The 27,124-nt window shown below is 34.9% G+C and overlaps 1 protein-coding gene across 4 annotated transcripts in view; it reads left to right on the top strand.

The window, feature by feature from the left end:
- Positions 1-27,124, top strand: part of WDR27 (WD repeat domain 27) — a 94,395-nt gene that overhangs the window by 17,727 nt on the left and 49,544 nt on the right. For all 4 annotated transcript variants that reach the window (XM_064708579.1, XM_064708577.1, XM_064708578.1 and 1 more), the window contains 11 exons: positions 1,599-1,675; positions 3,185-3,263; positions 3,786-3,857; positions 4,999-5,102; positions 6,219-6,308; positions 9,202-9,323; positions 9,895-10,028; positions 12,485-12,582; positions 12,889-13,010; positions 16,885-16,982; positions 26,290-26,392. In XM_064708579.1, coding sequence (XP_064564649.1) covers positions 1,599-1,675; positions 3,185-3,263; positions 3,786-3,857; positions 4,999-5,102; positions 6,219-6,308; positions 9,202-9,323; positions 9,895-10,028; positions 12,485-12,582; positions 12,889-13,010; positions 16,885-16,982; positions 26,290-26,392 — 1,099 coding nt within the window. The remainder of the gene's footprint in view (positions 1-1,598; positions 1,676-3,184; positions 3,264-3,785; positions 3,858-4,998; positions 5,103-6,218; positions 6,309-9,201; positions 9,324-9,894; positions 10,029-12,484; positions 12,583-12,888; positions 13,011-16,884; positions 16,983-26,289; positions 26,393-27,124) is intronic.

Below are 27,124 nucleotides of genomic sequence, written 5' to 3' on the forward strand. Positions count from 1 at the left end.
AACAACGCTGCTCAAGCAGAGCCACTTGGAGTCATTTGCCCATCACAATGTCCACACAGCTTTAGAATATGTCAATGGAGGGAGATGCCACAACCTCTCTGGGCAGCCTGTGTCAGTGCTCAGTCACCTTCACAGTAAAAAAGTGTTTCCCAGTGTTCAGAGAGAGCCTCCCATGTTTAATTTTTTATGTATTGTCTCCTGTCCTTCTGCTGGGTTTACGGCACAGAGCCTGCCTGGCTCTAGAGTCTGCTTTACAGCCTGTACTGCTGCATGGGCTCCTTCCTCCTCTGCTGCAGGACTTTGCCTTCCACATTGTTGAGCTCCACAGGGTTGCTGTCAGCCCATTTATGCAGACAATAAATGTCTCCCTGGATGAGAACACAACCTTCTGCTCTTTAAGACACTCCGTGTTGCAGGCATCTTTTGTGGAAAATCTTTTCTTGGGATTTTTCTCCCTTCTGAGAAGCTGTGGACTCAGAGACAAATGTAAACAATGGTTATCTGCTGCAGTGGAATGCAACAGGTAGATCTGTGATTGGTCTCCTGTAGATGTTTGGATTTACTGACCAGTCACAGCAGAGCTGGCTCTCGCTCTCTGTCCGAGCCAGCTGCCTTTGTTATCATTCTTTTCTATTCTTAGCTCAGCCTTCTGAGGAAACCTTTCCTTTTTTATTTCTTTTTAGTGTAGTTATAATGCAATATATATATATCATAAAATAATAAACCAAGCCTTCTGATCATGGAGTCAACATTCTCGTCTCTTGCTTCACCTGAAAACCCCTGTGACCATGGTCACACTCCTCTCAGTTTTTGAGTCATCAGCAAACATGGCGAGAGTCACTCTGCTCCCTTATCCAGATTACTAATGCAGATTTTGAATGGAATTATTATACCCATGGAATCATATGGAATGGAGTTGTAACCTCTGGGTTACTACACTAGTTCCTGCTTTCCACCTAGATCCTGATCATCACAGTCTGGTCTTGGTTCCTCATCTGGTTTTTAATCCAGCTCAGTGTGTGTTCATCCAGACCACAGTTCATCAGCTTCTCTGTGAGGTGCTTATGGGACACAGTGTGGAAAGTTTTACTGAAGTCAAAGTAGACAATATCTTCATCTGCTTTCCCCTCATCTGCCAAGCCACTCATCACAAAAGTTTATCCAACTGATCAAGCATGACCTCCCCTTGGTGAATCCCTGTTGGTTGTTACTTTCTTGTCCTATATGTCCCTAGAAGTGATTTATGAGAAAATGCTGACATTTTGAAGATGAAAGAACCTCCACAATATACACAGAAATACAGATTTCAGTGCTTAAAATAAAATCATCAGTTAATATTCACAAAACTGGAATCCAGCATGTAAAAGCAATGGTCTGTGAATTGAGTCAGGGCCAAGGCTTGTCTGTGCTGCTGAGTATCTGAGATGATAGCTGATCCACTGTGGCTAACTTGTTTTTGTTAAAATCTCATTGCTATTGCGTGTGTACACACACACGTTCAGACAAATAACTAAAAAGGAGTTTTGGCACCTTTTTCTAATCTGACATTTTTGTTCATTTCATTGATCAATTTTTTTGTGCTTCATTTTATGATTTAGGTGTACTTTATTAGCGAATTCTCCATTGTGTAAAGGTATAAAGAAGAACATGAAAGGACCTTCCAGTAAAACACTTGGTAAGTACAAACCAACTCTGAAATTAATTAATTAAGTTATATTTTTAAAAACAGTAACTGACTTCCACCTGGCTTGTGCCTAATACAATCAGTAGTTTAGTAGATTTTTGGTTTAAATATATATTGCATTATATTTTTACTTCAGTAGGAAGAATTTTAGACATCTGTTAATATTTCATATCGTACACATGTAATTTTAGTTAAAAATGATGGTTATAAGTATTTTTATTCTTTCAAAAACCATTGTCTGAGAATTTTCTGTGAATTTTAAAAGTGTTAGAGTGTTGAAGGTTTACATTCTTGTAAGTCATTCTTTTTCCATAGCATGCAGTAAATTTTTCTGTATAATTTGTCACTTCTTTTTTAACTTTGGTTATGAAATATACCAAAGAGATGTTTTGGTGTATTTTGTTGTTCTTAATAATCTTTTGCCAATACTGTTAGGATGTTTAGGAAGTTAATTTTTGACTCAATATTCTACTGCTTAAAAAAAGAGATCTGATGTCCAGTTGCCATTGAAGCACCTGTAGCTTTTTTTGGTGAGCAACAATAAAATTAAAAAAAAAATTTTAAAAAAATGTTTTTATCCTTACCATTTGCATGTATTGTGCCTGTTACAATGTCAAAGGTTGTATCTCTAAGGTTTCATGGTATTTTCAGAATGCATCTACAGAGTTTTATCTAGAATTCCAGGCTGCCTTGGACAGCCAGCACTGACAACTGTGCTGCCTTTGTTGACATCTCGTGTTCAGATAGATAAGTGCTGTAATGAAATCCTTTGGTCTCTTAAGGTGTGTGGTACTGGGCGCTTCTCAGGAAGGGCCTTTTTTGTGCCTCATTGCTGCATTAAGAGAAAGGATAGTTAGTGGCATTTGATGGGACTTCTACCCTCAAGATAGGTAAATTGTCCCAATGCATCTGGGTTTTTTCCCTTGGAATATCAACAAAATTTCCCCCTTTACAATGTTTGTTTGTTTAGTTTGTTTCTGCTGATATGAAATATTCAGTTTGGAGCTGAGTGGTGCCCACTGGGCTTCCTAGTACAGCACTGGACATGCAGACATTACCCATGACCTGAGCTGTGTTGGAACACAAATACTTAAAGGCATCCACCAGTTAGCTGGTTAATCATCTTTAGATCCATTCCTTAGTCCAAATATAGGCTGTGAATTCATTATAGCTAATGCATGCAAAGTCTAAGCAGAGGCAATTTGAAAACACATTTTCTAACTGAAATGAGTGGTGAAAAAAGTGATTCAGAACAGTGTTCGTGCTACTTCAAAGTTTAAAGTTCCTACTTATTCTGGTTACTGGAGGAGCGATGGTTTACAATGTAACAGTTCATATATTTTTCCTTTTCTCAGTAATCATTATTTTAGGGTGATTAGTCATTTATGTGTTTTGTAACGTAAGGGAACATCAAGTATTTATATTGTGCAAAACTATCTTTCACTCTAAAAACGTAATGTTAAAAAATATTTTAATGTAAATTAAATTGTTTTACTACAGGAGTGAAGAACACAGTGAAGGATAAACCATTGGTTTTCCATAATAAAATTAAGTCATCAGGATATACAGCAGCACCACGGTCAGTAGAAATATTACTACTTTCCCTTTCTTATTGGTGTGTGATATTTTTTCACATAACTATGTAGTCTCATGATTGTGAAATTAATCACCTGTGAAAAATAGTTACGGTGCTCTCAAAGAAAAGAATTTTAAAAACATAATGTAAACCAAAATGTTCACAGCTTCTGGTCATTGTCCAACTTCCTTTTGAAATCCATATTTGACATCCTGATTCTTTCATCTGAGTAGGCTCTTGTATTTTCAGATTGCAGAAAGTGTTGTCTGAGAACTTTATTTGTATGAATTTTGACTTTCAGAATATGCTATTCAACAAATAACTCACAGAAATCAAGGTCCAAACTCAGGCATTAGAATATTAAACATTTATATTGCCATCAAAGTGTAAATTCTCTTATCTATTGACATTACCCACAGATGTAAATAATAAGAAGGAAATATGATTGCTTTTGTTTGAAAAAAGCTGTTTCTCCCATGCAAGGTTTAATATTTCATATAAGAGTGTATGTTTTCTCTCTCTTAGAATGGCCATGTTTTCTCCAAATACTAACCTGAGAAAAAAAGAGGTATCAAAGTGGAAGACCAGTTGTAAATGGTAGGTCATCTAATGACTGTTAAAGGAGGAACAAATTAAAATAAATTTAAGAAATTAAAAATGCTTCTGTCATTGGAACTTTTTAGAAAAGGTTGCCACTAGAACTAAGGCTTCATAAATTTGATATAAAAATTTATCACTGCTGCAAGTGATTTGGTTTATCAGACTGTGAATTAAACTTGAGTGCTTCATATAAAAGAAAATATGCATATCTATTTTCTTAGATTTGTGTTGGTAGGAAGAACAGGTGTTAAATATGGTTGTAAGCTAAGTCCTAGCATGTTCTTAAGCTGCAGTTCTAGTTTGAAAAATAACTGAATGTGGCACAGGGAGAAGTGATTTTAGATCATGTCCCTCATTCACCCCTAAAAATCTTGTTACCTAAAGTCAATGCAAACTTACTCTAATGGATTTAAACAGAGTATGTGCAATAGTATAAATTGACCAGTGGAATCTTTATCGCTGGTCAAAAAGAACAAATGTTTTTCTAAAGCTGACATTTTCATGTTAATTTGTATGGAATGTTAAATGGGGATATTGCACACATTTTTTCTCTTTACTATTATATAGTTTTTCTTTATGTAATACAAACATGAAAGTAAAGAATGATTGATGCCATAATTTTTCTCATTTAAAAAGAAATGTTAAAGTGTTATGAAACCCACTTAATAGCTCAAGACTAAGTTTTTGTAAACCTTGCACACATAGGAAACCTTTACATGAGTACTTCAGATAATTTCAACTTTGTTTTAGCGCTGTTTTATATAGGTTAAGCTACTTAGTATTTAAAGTTTTGTGTGGATTTTTTATTTAAATTGCCTTTTTTTTAGCTAATATTGCATTTTTCCACAAGGTCTTTGTAAACAAGGTAGAGTTGACATTCTTTAAATACTTTTGTGATTTAAGGAATTCTTTTTTTGCTAGACACTGTTAATTCTTGATCTTGTGAATTCATACCTCTTACAGGTAGGAGTAGTTTAAATATAACAATTTAAAATGAATTTGGCTCCTACATTGGATTTGACATAATTTTTTTCTGGCAAATATTTCTATAAAGATGTTTAGAATAATTCCCAAAGCGCATTTATTTCATAACTGAAATGAAGATGTACTAATTTCTTTCTTTTTTCCTTCTTTGAAGTAAAAATAAAGAATATCCATTGGAAAGTTTTCCTCCAATGAAATATGAAAAAGAGATATCTGTTACTTGTAAACCAACCCCAATTTTTTGTGTTCAGTATTCTGGTAAGTACGGGCTTTATAAAAAGTGCAGTTGTGTCAGTGTGAAGAAATTAAAAATGTGTGCGGCATAGTTTGTAAAGACTGGGAATTTAGTGTCGATAAATTCACAGAAAAGTTTCTGGCAATACCACATACTGTTTGATCAGCATTTTTTATCTTGCAAAACCATGCAAGCTGTTGCTACATATGCAACTGGATTCTATTTCTGATTTTATGTCTTATTTCCTTTTGAATTTATTTTTTGACTTTCCCACTACTACTTGAAAATTAAGAGTTCTTTCACTAAGGAATTTATTTTCTAGCACATTTACTTAGTTTCATTAGGGTGTATAAAATACTGAAGGTCTGTTTCAAAATACTCATATTTCTTATATAAATATTATTGAATTATTTTAAATTGAAATATTAAAAAAGGAATTCTCCTGTGTGACCCAAAGTGAGGGATTTTTCTTAACTGTTTTGGATAAATGACTCTTGTAATAGGTTTAGTTAGTTCCAATGTAAATATGATTAAGCAGAAAGCACTTCCTAGATTAGCAATCAAGCATTCTACCACGTATATAATTATGTCAATGTACACCCAGCAAGGCAAAATATTTTCAAAATATTAAAAACTTAAATATCTGTGTTTTGAGGACAAGAACAACTTTCATCCTCAGGAAATAAAAGCAATTAGATGCAATCAGTAACTTTGCTAAAATATATTCCATCTGTGTTCCCTAGAGAGATTTGTTAGTATGTTCTAAGTATAAATCTTCTTTTAGTTTGAGGAAGAAAAATCTTTCTCTCTTTTTCTCTTTGTCTCTCCCACACCCATGCATGCACACACGGGCATAAATAACCCCAGTAAAACAAAAATTTCAGATTTTCCTTTTTTGAGTTAAAAAAAAATTATGTTGTTTAGAAAATATGTCAGGACCAGAAATGAATTTGCCTACAAAATCCTACCAAATTCTCCAACACTAATTGGTGATGTTCATAAATAGTGTTAAACATATGAAGTGAATATCTGGGTTTTGTTTTGTTGTAGTGACATATATGATTTTTATGATTAAAAAAGGCAGCATATTAGCTTCTTTTTGCTTTCAGATGTAAATCATTAAACGCTCTTCTTTGTAGGGGATGGAGAGCTGCTGGCTTGTGGCCAGGCTGACAAAACTGTGCTGATATTCAATTCCAATCTCACTGATGTGCATAATGTTTTTTCAGGTAAGTTTATGAATTATATTATAAAAGATATGAGTTGAGTTGATGGTTGAGTTTGATTTAAAATGTCATGGATTCCACTTACATCGCCCTGATAACAAGAGAGAGGAAGTACTGATGATTCAAGATGTAAAATTAATTTCTCTGATTGCTTAATTTTGTCCTAGAATTAAAGTGACTACCAGGTGGTCACATTTCTCAATTTTTTGTGGGGTAAGAAGCAATCTATGATGATATATACTGAAATCTTCATCATGATGTATAATATGTATTACAATAACTAAAGAGAAAAAATAAAGGGAATATATTGCAATAATAATGCATGCATATATGGTAGCAGTAAGTTCTGATAGTTTATTAGCCAAAAAGTGACTGTGATGACTTGGCAAAAGATGTGTTTGCTTTGCAACTCCAGGCTTCTAAAGATAAACTATTTAAACAAAGAGGAACTATTTCTAAGATGAAATCCAAAACTACAAAAGTGTATGCATGTATAAACATGTATGCTTTTAAATGAGTCTTCAACAGCAGATTATGTCTAAATTTCTACAGGAACAATCTGTTAAATTTTTAATAACTGTAAATGTTGTGGCTTTAAATCGGACCTGCTACATGAATTTTTTGTGAAAGCTCATAATGGAAAATAAATGTTTTTACTATCTGACCCTAACAAGTATTAAAGCCAGACTACTTAAAGATATTTTAGAGAATTATTTCTAAGTAAGTAACTCTAGAAACTGATTTGTGAAAACAATTTTCGTTTTGAGCAATTTTCATTATACTTAGTGCAAGAAGTGACATTAAGGAGGCAACATTACTGATATTATCTTTCTTGTGTGAGGAAATTGACAAAAATATGCCTTGTGGACAGTCTGTTTTTTCTACAATAGCAAGTTTTTCACTAACTTACTTCATTGATACCTTTAATCATTTAGGTTGTTTTGTTTTTTTTTTTTTTTTAATAATGCACATGTCTGAAAAGCAATGTAAACTATATTCTAACATGTATGTAGCTCTTTCCAAAAGCAACATAAATGTTGAACTGCCAGGTAAAATAATGCCTGGGATTAGGAACCACAAACCATTAGTTGCCTGCTTGTTTCATTTCACATCATTTTTCTGTGTTGTTCAGATTACCATGCAGTCACCTGTTTACTTTCTACTTTTGATGCTCTTGTTTTACAAGTGTCATATGTGTTTTCGTGAAAAATCATGATGCATTATTCTTACTTAGAGCTGCAATCAATGGCTATGTAAATTTTTCTTTTTTTCAAGAAATGGAAATTGTATCTATTCTGCTAAAAAATTTCAGTTTCAAGGCAGCATTAACATCTCAATATTGCTGCTTATCAAAAGTCATGGCTCTTTAAGGCAGCATCAGAGGAATGGTATAACAGCAGTTTTGCTGTTAGCCTAATTTATTCAGCCTTGTTCCCTGAAGGGTTGAGTTACAGTTTTAAGCAGTTCTGCATTCTTCTTCAGTGGTGACTCTTCAGGTGTCTGTGTCCCGTAGTGAAGTGCAGGTGATGTGGAACAGCTGTAAAGAGTTACAGCCAGCATGGCCTTTCTGAATGTGTCTCTTTACAAAACCAGCTGCTAATTCTTCTCAATGTGCTCTAGGGCTGGGGAGCCTTGAGTAATGCCTGTTTTGAATTTTGCTGGACTCTTTCAAGCCAGCTGGCATCTCCTTCACTGTGTTTTGGGAATCTGGGGCCTGGAGAGCAGAGATTCTTAAGCTTTTTGTGTGGCTCTTCCAATTTTCCAAACCTTAGATTTTCCTAAGGTTCCTTACTACTTTGGAAAAGAGTTTTGTATTTTGTGGTTTTCTTTTCTTTTTTTTTTTGGTTTGTTTGATTGGTGTTGTGTGGTTTTTTTTTTTTTCTTTAATGCAGATTATTCAAGGCTTTAAAATATTTTCAGAAAATAAAAGCCTTTAAATGAATCTTTCTGTTCTGAACAAAATAAGAATAATATTTATATGTGTATTTGTGCAGTGCCTGTGCAATTTTCTGGTGAAAATTCTACAGCTGTTTGGTAACTGGGAGTTAAAATGCCTCATTTATAAGAATTTTTGTAGATATATGTCTACAAAATAAAATATCTCAATTACTGTGATATGTTTAATAGCCTTCCTGTAATTTAAAGCAAACCATTTTTTAATATGAAACTTTCATTGAGTAAAGATAAACTATGCACAAGAGGGCAGCATAAGAACTTTGAATGTTTTAAGGCTAGATGAAATTCATCAGACTTCATCTGACAAATTGCAGTAACATGCATCAAAGTCTGTAAAACTTGATTGGCATGTTCTTTTTTGATCTTTTTTATCAGCTTCAACATAATGTTGGATCAAATTAATATTTTTACCTTTTGACTATTGTTTCTGGCTTTTAAAGTTCTTTCTTTGTAAGTTTCTGATCTTGTTTTTAACAAGCCATTGAAGTGGCATGCTCATTTTATTTATATGCCAAAAATAGCTAGCTCAGTAATAAAAGGTTAATAAAAAACCCCAAAAAGGGGTTTCAACCCTTTTTGATGTCTTAACGGGTTTCCAGACCATGTTTAATATAGAATTTCGTTATAATATAATACTCAGATTTTTTTTTCCAATACTGAATCTTTGTTTAAATTTAATTTCAAGGATATTTCTTGAAAGTGGTCTTCCAATAACTTTGAAAAATTAGAGTTGGAATTATCTTTGTGTGTTCATTAATGAGAGACATTTTCTGTGTTTTTTGGTGGAAGAAAATTTCAACAGCTGGTTTACTGTTACCAGTTTTAATCCAACCCTTTGAAACCTGTACTTGGAATGTATTTTAATATTGTACATAATTATATTAAAACAATACAAGTAACTCTAGAGAAATTTATTAATGCAAGACATTATTTTTATTAGGTCATGATGGTGCAGTTAACTCTGTTGGCTGGAGTCATGACAGGAAGTGGTTAGTTTCTGCATCAGAAGACAGAACTTTAAGGGTCTGGTCAACCTGCAATAAGGAACCTGCCCTAATTCTGGTAATTGGAATCTTCCATTCATTTGGACACAGAGAACACTGTTTTGCACTTTTATCTACTTCTGTTTTAAAAGCTTTGTAGAAAGAACCAATTTCTAGAGCTACTGAGAGCTACTACTCCCACTGATATAAGATCTGGGTGATCTCCATTGACTCCAAATTAGGTTTTTCTCATGATAATTTAGGAACAGAAAAAATCAACCTTGTTAAAAAAAATCCCAGTGGACATGTCTGGAAGTTTTGGTTTTATTGTCTGGTCTGTATGTAGTATTTTCATTGGCTCAGCTTTTCTTGACTTTAGTCCATTTCCCAATTCAAAAAGAAGTTCAGAGTATGAAGCTAGATTGTATTAGATTCAATTGACTACAGATATACTGCCAGCTAATTTAAGCAGAATTAAATCTTTTTTTTTCAGAGTAATAGATGTCAAAAATAAGAAGGGCCACTCTGTAGAGTTTAACCTCCTGGCCTATGATCAGGATGACAGGGAGGTTCTGCCTTAACACGAGGAATCTCAGACAAAAAAATATTTATGTTTGACTCCATTCTTCACAAATTCCTTTATGTTTCAGGGTAAAGAGAAGTTCCATAAGACTGTACGCTTTGCACAGTTTTATTTTATAGATACATTTATATTACTGTGTTGTGGAGCTGAATTTCATCTCTTAAGTTTCCATCTAGACACAACCAAGGATGACCTAAAACGGTGAGTTCATTAACAGACCAGTGAAAGTTCTTGTAAAGTTTGATCTACAATTTTGTGTGTGTTGAGGTGAGCTGAGGGGGGAAAAACTATTACAGAAGATAAAAAGCTGAACAAATAGTAAAAGCTACTTCCAAAATATGTTTCTTTTGAATGGAAGAACAAAAAGAATTAGGGCTGCAACAGTGAAGTCTTAGTTGATATTGTGAATGGTATGTTTTGTCTGTTGATGATATTAGTCAGTATTAGACTGCATCCTTAGATGGGAAAAGCTGGTCTATTTTCTTCCTCTATTTCCTTTGTAGTTTTGCTGCTGCAAAGAAAAATGTACTAAGCACAAGCTTAAATATGTTTAGGAATAGGAGTGCTTTCCTGGACTGAGGCATGAACCTGGTATGTGGAACTTCACTGAAATGTTAAATGGTCAGACAGAATTATGTAGTAGTTTTCTTCCATAATCTGCTTACCTAGTTTGTTTTACTTGTTAATTCTTAGTTTATGGGGATATTAGCAAACCAGTAAAAGGTAACACAAATTGCTACATAAACTTCAATTTCTAAGAGACAAGAGCGAATGTACAGTGTCCAGCTCAGTGTGTCCACAATACCTGCCTGAATTTTAGATGAGTTGCACTTTGAATTGAAGATATACAAGACATGAAGCAAATGCATTGTGTCAAAAAAAATTCTTAAACATGATAAAATTCCTCTTTATTCTTTAATAATGGGTACTCTTCTATGTCCTCCTCCCTCTGTTACTTTATTTCAGTTTTCTCATAACTTGTATTTTATGAATCTCTGTTTACTCTTGGTTGATTTTCTTTCTATGTGAAATTGTACCCACGTCATGCCCTGTGAGGTATTTATCTGTGTAGTAGTCTGCAGTCTGAAGAAAGGTATTTCAGGCAATTCAAACAAATTTTCTTGCATTTGGGAAAATCTTAACTGTTTTAATCAGCTTCTTTCAGCATGGTAAATTGTACCAGAAGAAACTTCATACTGCCTCCATTAGATTGTACCTATTTTATCAGTTGGCTTCTTTAAAGTTAGCTTGGGTAGATTTTCCCAAAAATAGAAATAAATCATTTGCTCTTGAAGTCTAGTACAGTTTATTTTTTAGTTTATTTGAATAAAGTACTTGTGGAAACTACAAAAAATTCTTGGATCAAATTGCAAAACACTGTATGTTTATTATCTTTTGCTTTACCATCACTACTAAAGTGGTTCTGATGTCCATCTGAAAAGATCAGCAGATCATTGTTAGAGAATAACAATGAAAGGCAAAAACCAAGTCACTAAGCATTTTTCTTTTGAACAGATCTGGCTGACAACTATATTGCTTTTGTCAAATGATCTCAGTTTTGCAAACTTTTAGCATTGTTGGAAAGAACAGTAATGATTCCTACAGCACATCATGCATGGACTTTTGCACTTTCATTAGACAGATGTACTAAAATACAAGTATGATATGAACTGTTACACAGGAGTTACTTTAACACTGTGCAGGCAGTGTCCAGCAATGGCTAAAACCCTGGTGTGTTATCAATGCTATTTTGATCTCAAGTCTAAAACACAGCACCGTACAAGCCACTATGAAGAAAATTAACTCCATCCAAACCAGACCCAGTACAGTTGTTATTGACTCTGTATCCCTTAGGTGTCTTCTATGAAAATCACACTCTTGCCCCACGTATCCATATCCATATCCATATCCATATCCATATCCATATCCATATCCATATCCATATCCATATCCATATCCATGGAGTTTTGTTTTCTGTTTACTGTAAGAATAGATCCATGTTGCCTATGTGGATATATTTCAGTAAACAGAAAGTTCTAATTATATTGCATTACAATGCAGTTTTGTGTTGTCTAATAAAAAAGTCTGAAGCCATTTTAGAGTTTTTGGCATGTTCGCCACCTCTGCATAGAGCTGGCAGGTAACCCACAGGACCCTAAAATGTTTTGTGCTTCTTGGGAAGCAAAATTTCTTTGGTACTGTGTGATCAGTCTCTTATTCTCCTCCCGTCTAAAAGGAAATTATTGTTTCCTCTCTGTTTTCACTCTTTCCTCACTGTTTTCTCTTAATTTTCCTCCTGATTGCCCTATCATCAGCACATTAAATGGTACACTGAAACCAGTGGCATATCTGCTTTCTGAACATAGGTACTTGACAAACTTTAATCTCTTCAACATTTTCAGTATACATACAGGATTATTTTAGTGTTTCATGTTGATGGAAAATCAGTCTTCTGTATATGAATATCATGAGTTGTTTTTCATCTAAATGAGTTTGGTTGCTAAGTTTTTAACAGAGTTCAACAATAAGGCAAAAGATCTGTCACTTTAATTTTTAATAATGAAAGAAAGCATTTTGATTTGTGGTTCTAGTGGGTGGGTGTTAACAAATCGTAACTAATTTCATTAATACAAGCATTGATTTGATATTCTTTGCAGATACAAACAGAGGAGTGTTTGCAAATTGGTACAGAAATTTCCCATGACTTCCGCAATGGAGATTACCAGCCTTTCAGCAGTAAATGAGTTCTATTCTTGTATCCTTTGTATTTCTTATTTTCTTGATAGTTCTTTGGACTTAATGACATGGACATCAGCTAAAGTAAGTAGCATTTGATGAATTACTACTCCTTTTCTATTGGAGCAAAAACTTGTAATTTTTTGTGATGTTGAACTTCATCCTTAGACATAAAGTTTTAGTGCTGTAAGATTTTTGTTGTTGCTCATAGAGCAATAAATACAACAGAGTTTATATATATGTTTATTTATCTGTATTTTTAATCTGTTTATATGGGGTTTTTTACCTTTGGATAAGTATAACTTTAACACAGAGAACTGTACAGATATTGTACTTACAGCTGGCAGCAACCGAGCGTTGGAAGTTTTTGACCTCAATGCGGGCTGCAGCACAGCAGTGATACAGGAAGCTCATGTTAGATCAGTCCATCAGATCTGCCAAAATAAGGTACATTCTTTATTGAATTTTATTTCTAATACCACCATAACATCATCAACAAAGAAATCAGAGGCTAAAAGTAGAATTGGTAGTAATCAGTAAGTTTTTATATGTTGGGGAGGAAGGGCAAGAACATGAGTCTGTGTGAGAGGTCCATACAGATTTCATTTGTTCTCTAGTGTAAAGGAGGGAGCAGTTGGACTGATTGAATCATCTTGCTATTAGAGAAGTGTTTATTATCTTTTGCCTTACTTGTGCTAAAATGCATTACTGTAGTTCAACAGGAATTTTTCCTTATGTAAATGTTCTCTTCTGAAGCTCAATCTGACACCGTGTGATTTATTCTGAAACTTTGGAAGCAGCATTTCTCAGTACTATGACTTAAAACGCCTCATCCTTGCTCTTCTTTTTTTTCCTTGAAGACTGATTTGAATGTTTGTAGTTTTTATGGTAGCATATGTTCTGGAATGCCTGCTGTGTTAGGTCTGGTTGAATGTGGTGCTTCATTCCCAGTTGGAAAGTCCTTGCTTCTGTGGGTTTAAAACAATCCTTGTTATTACTGTTGTAGAACTCTTTGTGGGTTTTCCTTATAGATGTGATCTGGTAAAACACTTAAAATTGTGCTAACTATTTCAGTACTGTTTTTAACACATATAGGTTTAAAGTTCTGGCTTTTCTTTTTGCTGGGTCAGCTTAGTGCCTTCAGGTTATTTAATCAAGAAAAACTCTAAAGTTGTGGGCAAGTACTCATTTGGGAAAAAAACCTATGTGGTAGAGCAAAGAAAACTGACCATTTTGGGGGACAATTATACATCAAAGTTCTCTATTTTTTCAGTTATATAAAACTAGTATTTTAGATAAGTCAATAGGAAAATTACACATAAACTATTTTATTACATTGGGTAGTTTAAAACTATTAGAGCAAATTAGACTTATAAAAATGTGCAGAATGCTGTGTGCAAACTACATCATGTTCAAAGTATGAAACACACTGGAATCTAAGGTTCTCTAGTGATGAGACATGATTCAATGGAAACAAACCTGTGGAGAGAAACAGTTCATTCTGAAGATCCAGTGCCTACACCCCAAAATTTATTAAGGCTTTCCTTTGGATTATTCCTAGTCTCATTGTGTGGACTACATACTAATTTGTGATTGCAGTATATATATTCTTGAACTGCATTTTCTTCTTTAGATTCATGCAAATCAGTTCTCATGTTCCAAGACTATTTTGTGATTCCACTTGGATAATGGTTAAGTGGGCATAATCATAAAATTTACTCTTTAAATTAATGAAAAACCAAATCTATTTTGAGGTTGTGGTAGATTATAGGGAAAGTATGTTCCAATTAGATGTTGGAGAAACCTGTTAGCAAATTATAAAATACATAGGATATCCTGGAAGCCTAGATGATCAGCATGATGTTCTCTTATATTTGATTTTAGACAAAAACAGCTGAAACAAGTATATATAATTTGCCTTGTAATGACTTAGATTTTAAATTTTTCTTTTGATCTGTTCTAGAGATTGTTTGCAGTTGCCAGCATGTATGAAATTAATCTCAGCCTTACATGTTTTGATTAAGATTATCATAACAGTCCATTGCTTTTTAAACTGAATTTTAAGACACATAGTAAAATGAATTGAAGGACATATCAAAATCATCTTCCCGTCTTAGAGTTTAGGAACATATGAGATATTGAAATAGATGGCAATTTGAGATCAGATCACAAAGATTCAGAGCTTTAGGGTTAATAATGCCTTTGTAATGGTGCAAAACATATTATTTGAACAGAAAACTGTCATTGTGAGCCAGAAATATTTGGATGGTATTATGTTCTGCTAGCACAGTTATAGAGTACACTAATTTTCACAGAAACAGCAAAATTTTCAATTTTCTGTTTAGACCCTTTTGTTTCAAAATTCATTGGTCCATTAGTTAGGAAGTCTACTTGATGTGAAGAGTGAAAAATGTAATGGGTAACTCTGAAGTTCAGTCAGTTAACTTTTTCCTAACCATAGTTACAATGTTGGCAAAAGTATAAGATAACCAGAAGGTACAGAGTGCTTTCTTATATATCTATTGATACATGCCTTTAGCGTAAGCCAGGTGCACTCCTTGGATGACATAAATGGTGCTTATAAGGAATTAATGAAGGAAAGTGAGATTCCTTAGAACCGTATCCTTCTTGAGGCCAAATCTTATGTGAAGGTTGCAATGTAGTTAATCTAGAGAGAAGCTGAGAAGGGATTACAGTGGTGGATGAGGAGGCTGATGGGGCAGAAGAAAGGGATTTGTCTATCAGAATGAAAGCATAGTTTCACGAGTGTGTGGGATTTTGCTACTTTCTGCATCAGATTCTCATAAATAATAGATTATCATAAATTGATGGGCTATAAAAACACAAAGTGATAATTAAAATTCAGCTCGCATATTATCCCAACAAGTATATAGTTTCTTTTCTTTTATATCAATACTCAGTAGCCAATGTCGTTTGAAGATACAAGTATATGTATTAATAAAGTATATTGCTGACAAAATTTCAGGGCAGAGAAGGTACAAATGGATTTCACTTCTTAGCTTTGGTTTTTCCCTGTATTCTGTGTATTCTATAGTAAAGGAGTAATGCACAAAGTAAATGTGTATGTGTCTGTAGAACTTCTTGTTTTGGATTCTTATGACCAGTGCTGGCTGATTCAAGGGTTGGTGACCAAATATTTCAAAGGCACAAAAAAGGGTGCTCAGTAACTTTTAATGAATACTGTCCTTTGAACTACTACTGTCTTTGTCTTTTGCTTTACTCTTTTTTTTCGTTATACAGACCTAATGTGAGACTGTGTAGACTCTGTTGGGAAATGTGTTGCACAGTACATTTGAATTAATCTCTTAGAGCAAGCTATGCACCAGCTTTCATAATGAATAGGAGATTCCTGGCAGTCAAATACTGATTGCAGGAAATTACCTTGAGGTTTCTGTGATGTGTTCAGCCAAATCAAGAAAGTGAATGGTAAGGAAAGGAAAGAAAGTGTTTTTAACTGTTTCAATCTGGTTCCCTGGAGAAAGAAAAAAGGCTGGGATTTGCCAATGTGGATGTTAAAATATCAGAGGTTTAAAACTGGATTTAATTATTTAAAAGTATGAAGCAAAAATTAGCCTTGTGATGAATGAATGCAATTGCTACTGAAGTCAATGGAATTGGACATTTAGCTCAGGGCTAACAATGTCTTATAATTAATTGTTGAAGTAACCTTTGCTCCCTCCCTTTCACTGCCCTTGTTTTTTCTCTAAACATCCTGTAATGTCTTGTGCAATCACAAAAAGATCTTCCCCTGCTTCACATAATGGATCCCATACCCCAATTTTAGCAATCCCCATCAGTCTGTGAGATGCCCCACATAACTTGTCTCACTGACTGTCCTCGTGGGTGTCACCCCTGGACCAAAGGGCTGTCGGCTGTCCTGGCACAGCACTGGGAGGAGCCAAGGCCATGCTCCTTTTCTCTGACTGGGTTATGGGACTTCCTCTACATGCTCTTTGCATGCTTTTCCTCTTTGCTCCTTTGCATGTGTGTGGACAAGCTTTTTTTCACATAATCTAACAAATATTTACTGTTTGTTTCTTAAATGGACTAAATTATCCACTGAGAGGATGGATGGTCACTAGACTGAGTTCCCCAGTCCCAGTTTGGTCCCAACACCAAGCTTTTCAGAGCTCAAGGAGCATCTGGACAATGCTCTTAATCATACGGCATAATTCTGCAAGTCCAGGGAGCTGGACTTGATGATTCCCATGGATCTCTTCCATCTCAAGATATTCTATGATTCTATAAATAATTAATGCCATAGAGAATAGTTACCTGAAACTGATTTATTGTTTTACAGGGATCATCCTACAGCACTCAGCAACCTGAAGCTTACAACCTTTTCCTGACCACAGCTGCAGGTGATGGCATCAAACTGTGGGATTTAAGAACACTGAGGTAAGAGTTAATTAGGTACCTTGGAATAAAAAGCTTTATCTTTATCTTGCTAACGCTTTATCTTTATATGCTTTATCTTTATTCAGAATTCATACTTGCTGTCATATACCAGTGTAAATTTTGATGTGGAATCAGAACTACAGGTTAATTGAAGTTTACTAGTTTTTAGAGACCAAGCAAAGTGCTCATTCCTCAATTATAGTTAGTTATGTGGAAGCCATTAAATATTTATGATTTATCATCTATGTTTACCCACATTTGTAGATCTAATTGTATATATATATATATATATATATATATATATATAATGGTGCCCTGTACTGAATGCTAATGGTATTTCCAAAACAGCATGCCATTATTGCTAAAATAAGTAAAATCTATTATTTATCTTTTAAAATATAAGCCAATTGCAACAACATTTTTAAAACCATAAATGTAGCGCTATAAGTTTGCATGAGACATTACCATAAACTCAGAATCAAATGCTACACTGTTTCTAAACACCTTTCAATTTTGAGAAAACATTGGGACAAATGAATAAAACATCAAGGAGGGAACATTGCTCAGGAGAAGTAATACCTGGGGCAAGCTCTGTTGTGGAGGCCAAAAGAATTATGTTTAAAAGAAAAGGGGGTTGGGCAGGAGGATGTTTAGCTTCGAAGAGCAATTTCCTATTTGCTTTCTGTGTTAGTAAACATAGCTATGGAAAGATGTCATATAATTTTTCTAGTACTGAATTTTCTATTTGGGCAATGCTTAATAAACCTTTCATTTATTTCCATCTTTCTGTGGTAAGAATACATTAAATCTATAGGGGGCATATGTGTTCTTTTCAAAATCATTGCTGTATTACCTTCACTCAATGCCAGAAAGTAATGAAACTAGAAACTGCTGGGTTGGAATATGTTACCTTCTTATGTTTTTCTAATAAGCTGCTCAAACTGTGTTGCTGAAGAGTAATGAAAAAGTAGAAAGCTTTTCACAGATCACTTATCTGTCTCTTTGTTTCTAAATACTAATATAAGTAAAGTCAGTGAATGGTAAAGTAGTTAAAGTGTAAAATCTGGGCAATCAATTAAATGAATATGTCTTGAGAAGAAGGAGCAAATTTATGTATGTTCTTGCTGTATATTTAATTTGGCTAGGTCAGTGTATTCTAGTATCCACTGTGTTCTATTAGCCAAGCTTCAAAAAAGTAGTTCAAGTCCTTAATGACAGATATTTTAAGGGTGCTTGTGAGGTACTATGTGTATGTGTCTGTTTGTTACACATTACACGGTGATCAGTAGTATAAACTCTTGTGGAGAAGAAATAGAAAAAAAAAAAAATTGTTTTTCTCTTGTTAGCAATTTTCAAGGAAAAAAAAGGCAAACCACATTTTTTAAAATGAAATTTTCTGCCATTGCTCAGACCAGAGACTGAGTCTTCTATATTTTAAAATCTGTTCCTGAGTTCTCCAAAGGAGTAAAACTGTTCAATTTTTCCTATGTGTTCACCAGGTGTTTTTCACATAAATAAATTTTAAATGTCTAGGTTTGGAAAGGTCTGTTTGAACTTGGAACAAGTCACTGCTGAAGTGTTAGGTCTACTATAGTTACACACACTGAACACTTTTGCCTTTTTTTTTGTGTTCATAGGTTTTGTCCAATAAAATCCAGTCCATCCCTTGCACTGTTGAATACTTACAGGAGAGATTAGTTCCTAAACAACCTTATGGTGGGCCAGTATCTTTAATCTCTTAAAGTTGTTGATTTGTAAAGTTGGTGCACCAACAACTGTTTCCAGTCCCCCTGGAATGACCTGCCTTTGTTTTTCCATTGGGTTTGCCAGAATAGGGTTTGTTTAATGAAATCTTTGTCCAGTGTTCTTGCAATATAGCAAAGGTAAGTCCACCTTCTCATTTATATTGTTTGCAGGGTTGTGGATAGTAACACAAAGTCCAAGATCTCCACTTAATTTTTTGTTAATTTTGTTCTAAATATTTTCCCTAGCTGTCCACAGTGAAAATTATTTTGCTTTTCTTTAATCTGTTTGTTGCCCTTGAGAATCTATCCATTGTTAATTTATTTTAAAATTCTGTTAAGGACAACATTTTGATTAAATAAGGGGGAAAAATCCCTTCAGCACATTGCTCTTCAAAGCTGCTGTTGAAAGCATGGGAAATAATTTGCAGAATAACTGCACAATTCCCTTGGACTCTTAGGAGGTTTTTTATTCAGTTTCTTTGATGGTGGTTCCTTTTCATATGACATGCATTCCTTTCCTCACAATTGACTGTGGAATCGTAGCAGGATGCTCTGGTTCTTTTTTGATCTGCACAGATTAAATCTTCAAACAGATTAATCTGGCCTACACTTTTATAAGTTTTGAATATATGAATATTTTTGCTTTGAGTTCTACAAAAATTTTGCTATTCAACCTGTCTTATCAAATTATGATTTTTTTTCCAATGAAAATTCATTTAACTTTTCTTATGTTCTTGAATTTGGTGAAATTATTTAGCAAATTCAATTTTCATAATAATTTTTGGATAAAGATGTGAATTTTTCTGTCTCTTTCACTATTAATGATCTGGAGGAATTCCAAGATTCCTTCAGAGAGTGCCAGAATGTCTCATGGGTTCCTCTGAAGGTGGTACAAGAAAAGACATTTAACTTTCTGATGTTGTCAGCCAATCTCACACAGCCAGGTCATCTTGCCAATAAATGAGGGAATCTTGGACACTGCTAGTGGCTTTTGGATTTACTCAGATTCCTGCTCCATTTGCTTTGAAATGCATGGATTTGTAAAGTTTCATCTGAAGATTTTGAATATTTTTTATAATTCTCCTGCATTCTCCTCATTTATAACTAAAGCTAGGAAAAGCTCCAGATGATCTACAAAGCAGATTTAGGAATAAAAAGGCAAGGAAAATAGTTTTTCTTGGAAGAAGAAAAATATGGCTACTCTTCTTCCAGGTTAGGATAATGAACTATGCGACCATATGAATACATGGCTTAGAGTAAGATAATGACCTTTGACCAACTTCCAAGATATTTTGAAGAGCAATTTCAGTCTATATTGTCTAAAAGAATGACCTCTTGGAAAACAAGTAAAATTACTTTCTCTTGTGTCCTAGGTGAAAGCAGTAAACACAAGAGTTAGGCTGAGATGCTGTGGAAATCTGAATGAGATGGTCACCAGGTTCAGGATTCCCAAAAATTCCCAAAAAAGATTCAGAAAAGCATTTAATGATCAGGAGGTGCAAAAAATTAATACATTCTTACATTTATGAAGGAGTTGAAGAGTTCTTAGTGATGAAACCTTGTAGACTCGTTCATCTGTAAGACACAAGAAACGTTACCATCCTTTCTCATACTGCTGTGTGTATTGAATGTATTTTGGAGACATTGCTACTCTTACTGAAGTCAGGAATCTAGCATTGATTTATACTCAGCCATACCTGTTTTCTCCACCAATTAAATTTAACATCTCAGAAAAGTCTGGATTGGAATGACACAAGTTGCTGAGTCCTTTAAGCCACAGAGGCCAGATATATCAGAAAATTCCAGTACACTAAGCCTCCTTGTCTGCCAGTCCTGCCTGTGTTTAGTGGCTATGCTCATGAACATATAGGGCAGTGAGATGTACTTTGACATCTTAGTGCTGTAAAGCCAGTGCATAGAAAGAATGTAGAAACTTAGGAACTAATGAACATTAATTCCCTTACACAGTAAGCTCATAACAGCAGGAAGTATCAGACTAGACTAAATACCAGCTGCTTTAATATGTTCATATATCACTTACATTTCATATGACAGCTTTTAATTCTGCTTTATCAGTCTGAATCCTTTCAATTTCTCACTTCCTGCCACTTGTAGATGAGATAATTCTGTGCTTGAAATGTCCAGAAGAAAGGAAATTTCTTTCATTCATTCTATTAGGAGAAAACTAAAAATTCATCGAGTTGCACCCTTCATTAAATGCATTTATAATATTGACTAAACACTTTGTAGCACTAGCTCACATTCACTAGCAAAGTTACATGAATACAGATATCTTCATGACTGGATGATAATGAGAAAAATTGTGTGTCCAGTTTTCTGCAGCTTCTCTTGCATGGGTCATTCCAAGGAGTCCTCTTCCTCAAGAGAGGTTTCAGAATGTGAAGTAGTGTAAAATTTTCTTCCCCGAGGCAGATTTCAGATCCCCTATAAAGCTTTTAGACATTGATGTGGACCTTCCCTGCTCATCAGTAAATTATGGCTAAAGCCATCATGCAATAAAGCTTCATCCTTCTTTGTGTCAATAATTGTGTGACCTAGCTTGACATCAGATTTTCAGATGTATATGTAGTCAAGTAACCAGCTGCACTGTGAGGACCCTCACTGCTTCACTGGGCCTTAATTGCCCTGACCAGCCTTGGAATCCCACCCATGAACTCTGCTCCTTGCTTTAGGATGTAGAAGTCTGTAGAAATGAGCTGGCAGAAGCCATATGAAGTTCAGCAAGTGCAAAGTCCTCTTGGCACCAAATGCAACCCCCAGGCACCAGTATATGCTGAGGGGGGCAACTAGGTGGAAAACAGCTTTGCAGAAAGGAGACCAAGATGAACATGAGCCAGAAATGTGCCCTTGAGGCAAAGAAGGCTTATGACGTCCTGGGCGGTATCAGGAGGAGTGTTGCCAGCAGGTTGTGGGAGGTGATACCTCCACTCTGTTTAGCACTGGTGAGGCCACACTTGTTCTATGTGAGCAGTGAGGTTGGATAAGATGACTCCAAAGTTGCCTAACAACCTCAACCATCATGTCAGTTTGTTTTTCTATGAAAATAGCATTTTTTCTTTACTTTCCACAGAATAAATAGGGTATGGGAAACTTGCTGGGGGAGCTGATGTGATATTGACTAAGACAGCAAGATGTACAATAACAGTTGGAATTGAAAATTAATTTAAAAGGCAGGAAAGGGACAATTGTGCTATGCTGCCAGAAACAGAGAGAGCAGGGAAGAGTTAGTACAGCCCAATTTGGAAGTCTGGGATGCTGCTGTGGTAGTGTGAGGAGGTAGATGTAGTCGGTGCTAGATCACTGTTGCAGGTAATAAGACTAGCAGGGACAAGGTATTAGGAAGAGCTCCCATTACCCAGTCCACTAACACCTGTGGTGGTAGGAGCTGCCTGCCTCTGACTTACACTCTGATCAGCTGAGAAACGGAAGTTCAGCTGTTGAACTATGCTGTTTGCTACTGAAACAGCCATTTTTCATCTCCTGAAAAAAAAACCAAAAAAGGCAGTGAGTGCTTATTGGACCGCAGTGAAGATTTGAGGAATATTGAACTACTTGCACATACTGAATTGCTTCAGCTGAATACTCAACTGCACAATAATGCTTTGATGTATGATCCCAGAGAAAATCAGTTTTACCTTCCTTCAGCCTCTGAAAGAATCTACCAGTAGTATGAAGGTAGTATTAAACACTAGGGCAAAATGTCCAAATAGTGTTAGAATGCTGTGCCACTATGTTATGATCTCCAAATAGTGTTATGATGCTGCGCCGGAGGAGCTTGTGATCATAAGCTCCACTGGCAACATATTTTAGCAGAATTCCCACAGCCACAGGGAACTCATCTCATACTTTTTCTCACATTTGCACTTTGACACCTTAGAATCAGACATGCAATTTGAATTTTGAGATACTTCTCAGTTTGCATCTTCATTGTGAACTAGTTTCTTGACATAATCCTAAGCAAGATACAAATATATACATACTCAAAATTTGATTGCTTCTTGGTTTCTTCTGAACATGAGGATCCCATGGTTTGCCATTTTTTTCCCTCGTAGCTTTTGAGTCTACTTATCCAGATTCTGAGGGATAAAAGAGTGTCTGGAGTTACTCCAAGTTTGGGAATGGAGGTGTATGAAAATATAGAGGATGGGGAACACAGGAATGTGGTCCCTGCTGGATGCTATGTTGAAAACATCAGGAGCTCCTACGTGAAGGGTTTGGTGTTGGAATAAGGAATTTAAACCCACCTGTTCAGTGCATCTAAGGTGGCTGCTACTCCTACTGTCAAGTTAGACTCACATTTTGCAGAGCCTCAGTAGATCTGCTGGTACTGAAGTGTCTGTGAACAAATATCAGAGCACTGGCACAAAGTAACAATACAAATGAAAGTAGTTTAAGAAAAAAAAACAAAACAAAAACTTTTGTTTGCAGGTTTTTTTTTAATGCATCAAGTAGAATGAAATAGACTTCTTTGTAAGAGTATTCTCTTGTTTATAAGGAGACACACATTCCAGTATCTTTCTCTTCCAAAGACAGAAGAAAATAGTATTTTTCTAATATTATTCAAGTTTTTTTGCAACATAAAAAGATACATATTTTGGAATGTAGACTAAAAGATGTACAATGAAGAACATAGGGAAAACTTGGCTGTTTGCTGTCCCATGCAATTACCAGATGTTTGTCATGGTAACCCCTGAAAAGCTCTGACCAGAAAAGCATTCTTAGGAGGCTGGAGAGCATGCCAGCTGGCCACGTAAAGCCTGCAATGTCCAAAATAATTTGGATCACCACCTGTTGCTACTTAAAAAAAAAAAAAAAAAAAGAAATAAAAAAAAAAAGCCTGAAAGAAGGCAATCCCTGAAATATGTTAAAATCATACACATAGTATCTATCTAATAATGCTATGATTTTTTTGTCCACTTTTTTCCCCATTGCTGTGGTACCTGTAGATATCTGGAGTTAATAGATTGTGTAACAAAATTTCTGCTTAATTCTGTGGGAAGTTTAATTGGAGTCAGGGTTTTTGTATTTAAATGCATGTAGGATTTTGAGAGGTTGGGGAAGTAGCTGAACTTGTAACGGAACATATATCCTGATATAATAGAAAAGTTGAACAAGAAAACAATTAAGAAAATAGAATCCAGGGTATTGTTTATTACTGTGGCTCCACTAGCACAGGGAAAAGGGCACTATCCTTTGACTGAGACATTGCTTTATACTGCTCTGGTATAGCAGAGAAAAGATCAGTGAAAACCTTAGAATCACTTAGTTCTTGTGGCTCTATTTATAGCTGAAATATTTGAGTTATTGGTCACAAATACTGAGGTGTTTATTTTGAAAGGATGTTTTTTGCAGTGTTTTGTTAGGAGTCTCTTCTGTGAAGAAGACCCCATTGAGGAAATTATCTTTTACAGGCCCTGACACTGAGGTCTTAAACATTTAGAAGTAGTCCTGATGACCAATCCTCTACTTAAGGAAGAATGGTGAACCTGTAGACACCTTTGGAAGGGATAATGGATATGAATTTTGTTTATTTTTCTCATGAAGAAATTTCTTTCAGATGTTGCTGTTGTATCTCACAGCATAAGGTTAATGAGAATTTTTTCCTCAAATTCTCTATGAACAGGCAGTCAGGAAAAAAAATCTCCCTGAAATTTGCAAACAGTGCAACTGGGACTTGAGGCTAAGTTGTAGGAGAAGTTTACTCAACACAATGAATAATGTTGTATGGATGCCCAACTGAGGAAGAAAATACTGAGGAGACTGAGGTAGCTAGTATTCTCCTTTGCTGTAAATAGGGAGCTTGAACAGAGGCAGGTTATTCAATAGACTACATGTGGCCATTGGTTACTGAAAGTCTCTCAACATTCTTGTGAAAAAAGGAAGTTGCAAATTGTTTCTACATCTTAGTGAAAGTAGTTGGCTATCTTCATAAGTTGCTTCTCTTGAGTTGTAGTGTTCTTTCAAGTTGGGTTATTTTAGCAGTTTCAGGATAGAACTTGTCTGAAGTGAAGTGTCTGGTTACTGTATGCTCAAAAGGTCTGTTAATACCAGTAGTTTTGTTATACAGAATACAGTAAAGTTCAGAATTAGGCTCTATAAAATGACGTATTTTCATGCATTCAAATGTGTCTCTTTTATGCTTTAAGAAGTGATAGCAATTAAATCTGTCACAAAGTAGTGTTTTTGTTTAAGTATGTCTGTTTCACCTGGGTGAAACTGGCTTGGCATTTAGTACATTCTTACACATACATGTGTGTCTACAATAGAAAAATATGGTATAAAAATTTAGAGCTTTCTGCACATAGGTTCTGTCAACTGAATTTACTTAGCTTCTCTGATTTCACTGGCCAGGAAAATGTGTATATCACAGGAGTTGGCAGCATATTTTACTATTTCAAATTTGTTCCTGGACCTAGCATACATTAAAAAAAAATATATGACATCTGCATTATGGTGAAGTATGTGAATTTGTTTTGTGAGAAGGGTACGTTGACAGTAATCATAATACAGACAAAAGAAAAATATAGGTTATTATATGTCTGTTTTAAAATAATTCCTCAAAGGTATAAAAAATAAACTTCTGAAATGAGGTATGCATATGTAAATCAGAGGTCTGAATGGTGTTGAGATTTGTATTAAAATATCTTTTCATATCAAGCAAAACACTAAATAATATCTTTTTAACATTATTTTTGTGCTGACTGCAAAGCTATCATGGTTCTTTACAACCATGTGGTGCTTTTTAGGTGGATATTAATCTTCAACTCATTAAAAACATTATTATTTGTAAATGGCCCAAGTGTGCTCAGCTATTTAGAACTTACTCTACAATGCTTCTTGCAATATTAACATGAAAAGTAAGAAATTAATTCCTTGCATTAATTTTAAATCCATCCCTACAGATAGGTAAGAAGTTATAATCTATAGTTATAAAACAGAGAGAGAGAGAGAGAGAGATTTTTCACTTTGGAATGTTTTTGTTTAAGTATGTCTGTTTCAAGAATATTGTCTTTCTTGACTTACCATATACAATAAATTAATGGAATGGAAATGTAAATAGGCAACAAAGGTGAAATATTCAGATTTGGGTGTAAAAAAAGCAAGCAATAATTATTTATGCCATGATTCCACATACTGCGTCTTCATTTGATATAAATAGCTTGAGGGAGATTTATAAATCTTCATGGAGCAGCCCTGCACAACACCTTCCCCTTAGCTAACTGATAGGCATCACAGCTCCTCCTCTCTAATTAGTAATCATGTTTCTATCCCTGTAAACTAAACAAGGCCAAAGCATGGGATTGGTCATTGTCCTGGGGCAGTTTTGTCTGTTCATTTGATTTTTAGTCATTAATGTTATTTCTTCCATGTCTTCCAGTTTTTACAAAATCCTACTGCTGATATATTTAAAACTTCATTTGTGGATTTGCCATAGTTAATTTGTAGACTAAGAAAAACGTGGTGCCAGGAGGATTTCATGAAAATGGCAGTAAAAGAGGTAATTTTTAGTTGGGGTTAATAACACTGAAACTTCTCTGTAGGTGTGAACGTCGTTTTGAAGGGCACAGTAGCCGCTGCTATCCATGTGGAATTGCAGTGTCTCCCTGTGGACGCTTTATAGCCAGTGGATCAGATGACAAATATGTAAGTAGTTTTTGCTTATTTTTCTTCCTAAACTACAGGAACTACTCATTGTATCTAAGAGTCCTTTCAGAGGATTCTAGGATTCATCTTAATGTGGATTACTGGAACCTATGATACTTCTGTATAGTCCATTAACATGTAGCAGTTACAAATGATTCACGATTATTTTGTCCAAAAAATCCCAGAGCAGCTAAATCTTAGCACTCAAAGTAATTGTTAAAAGATTGTTTCTATAGGTTTCCATAATATTCGACTCTGAATTGTCATGTGCCATTAAAGATGAGGAGAATGGTGTTTCCTGTAGCACAACTTTATGTGTTGTATATGTATCTGATCAGTAGGAACTCTGTAGCAAATACAAATTAATTTACTGAAGCTCCCAAATACAGGGTGATGAATCTTTTAGTAAGGCTAGAAAACCATGACCCAATGAACCTATCAGCTGAATAAAAAAATGAGAAGTCATTCAACTGGAATTAGTACTTTCCAGACCCTTTGTGTGTGTATTTTCTCTCCAGACAGTTTCTCTTCTGAATCAATGTCAATAAAATTTAATTATTTAATTATTTAGAGATGAATCCTGAGTAAATGTGTATTGATACTTTTTTGAGTTCGCACCTAACTTTAACTCAGTATGCTTGCAATGTCAGCAAAATGTTTTTCTTGCTGTTTGTGAAGAGGTGGAAGATTGCTGACTTGTACTATAGGCCTTTGAAACTGGACTGAGGTCAG

Source organism: Zonotrichia leucophrys, chromosome 3, assembly GCF_028769735.1.
Source record: "Zonotrichia leucophrys gambelii isolate GWCS_2022_RI chromosome 3, RI_Zleu_2.0, whole genome shotgun sequence".
Classification (NCBI taxonomy): domain Eukaryota; kingdom Metazoa; phylum Chordata; class Aves; order Passeriformes; family Passerellidae; genus Zonotrichia; species Zonotrichia leucophrys.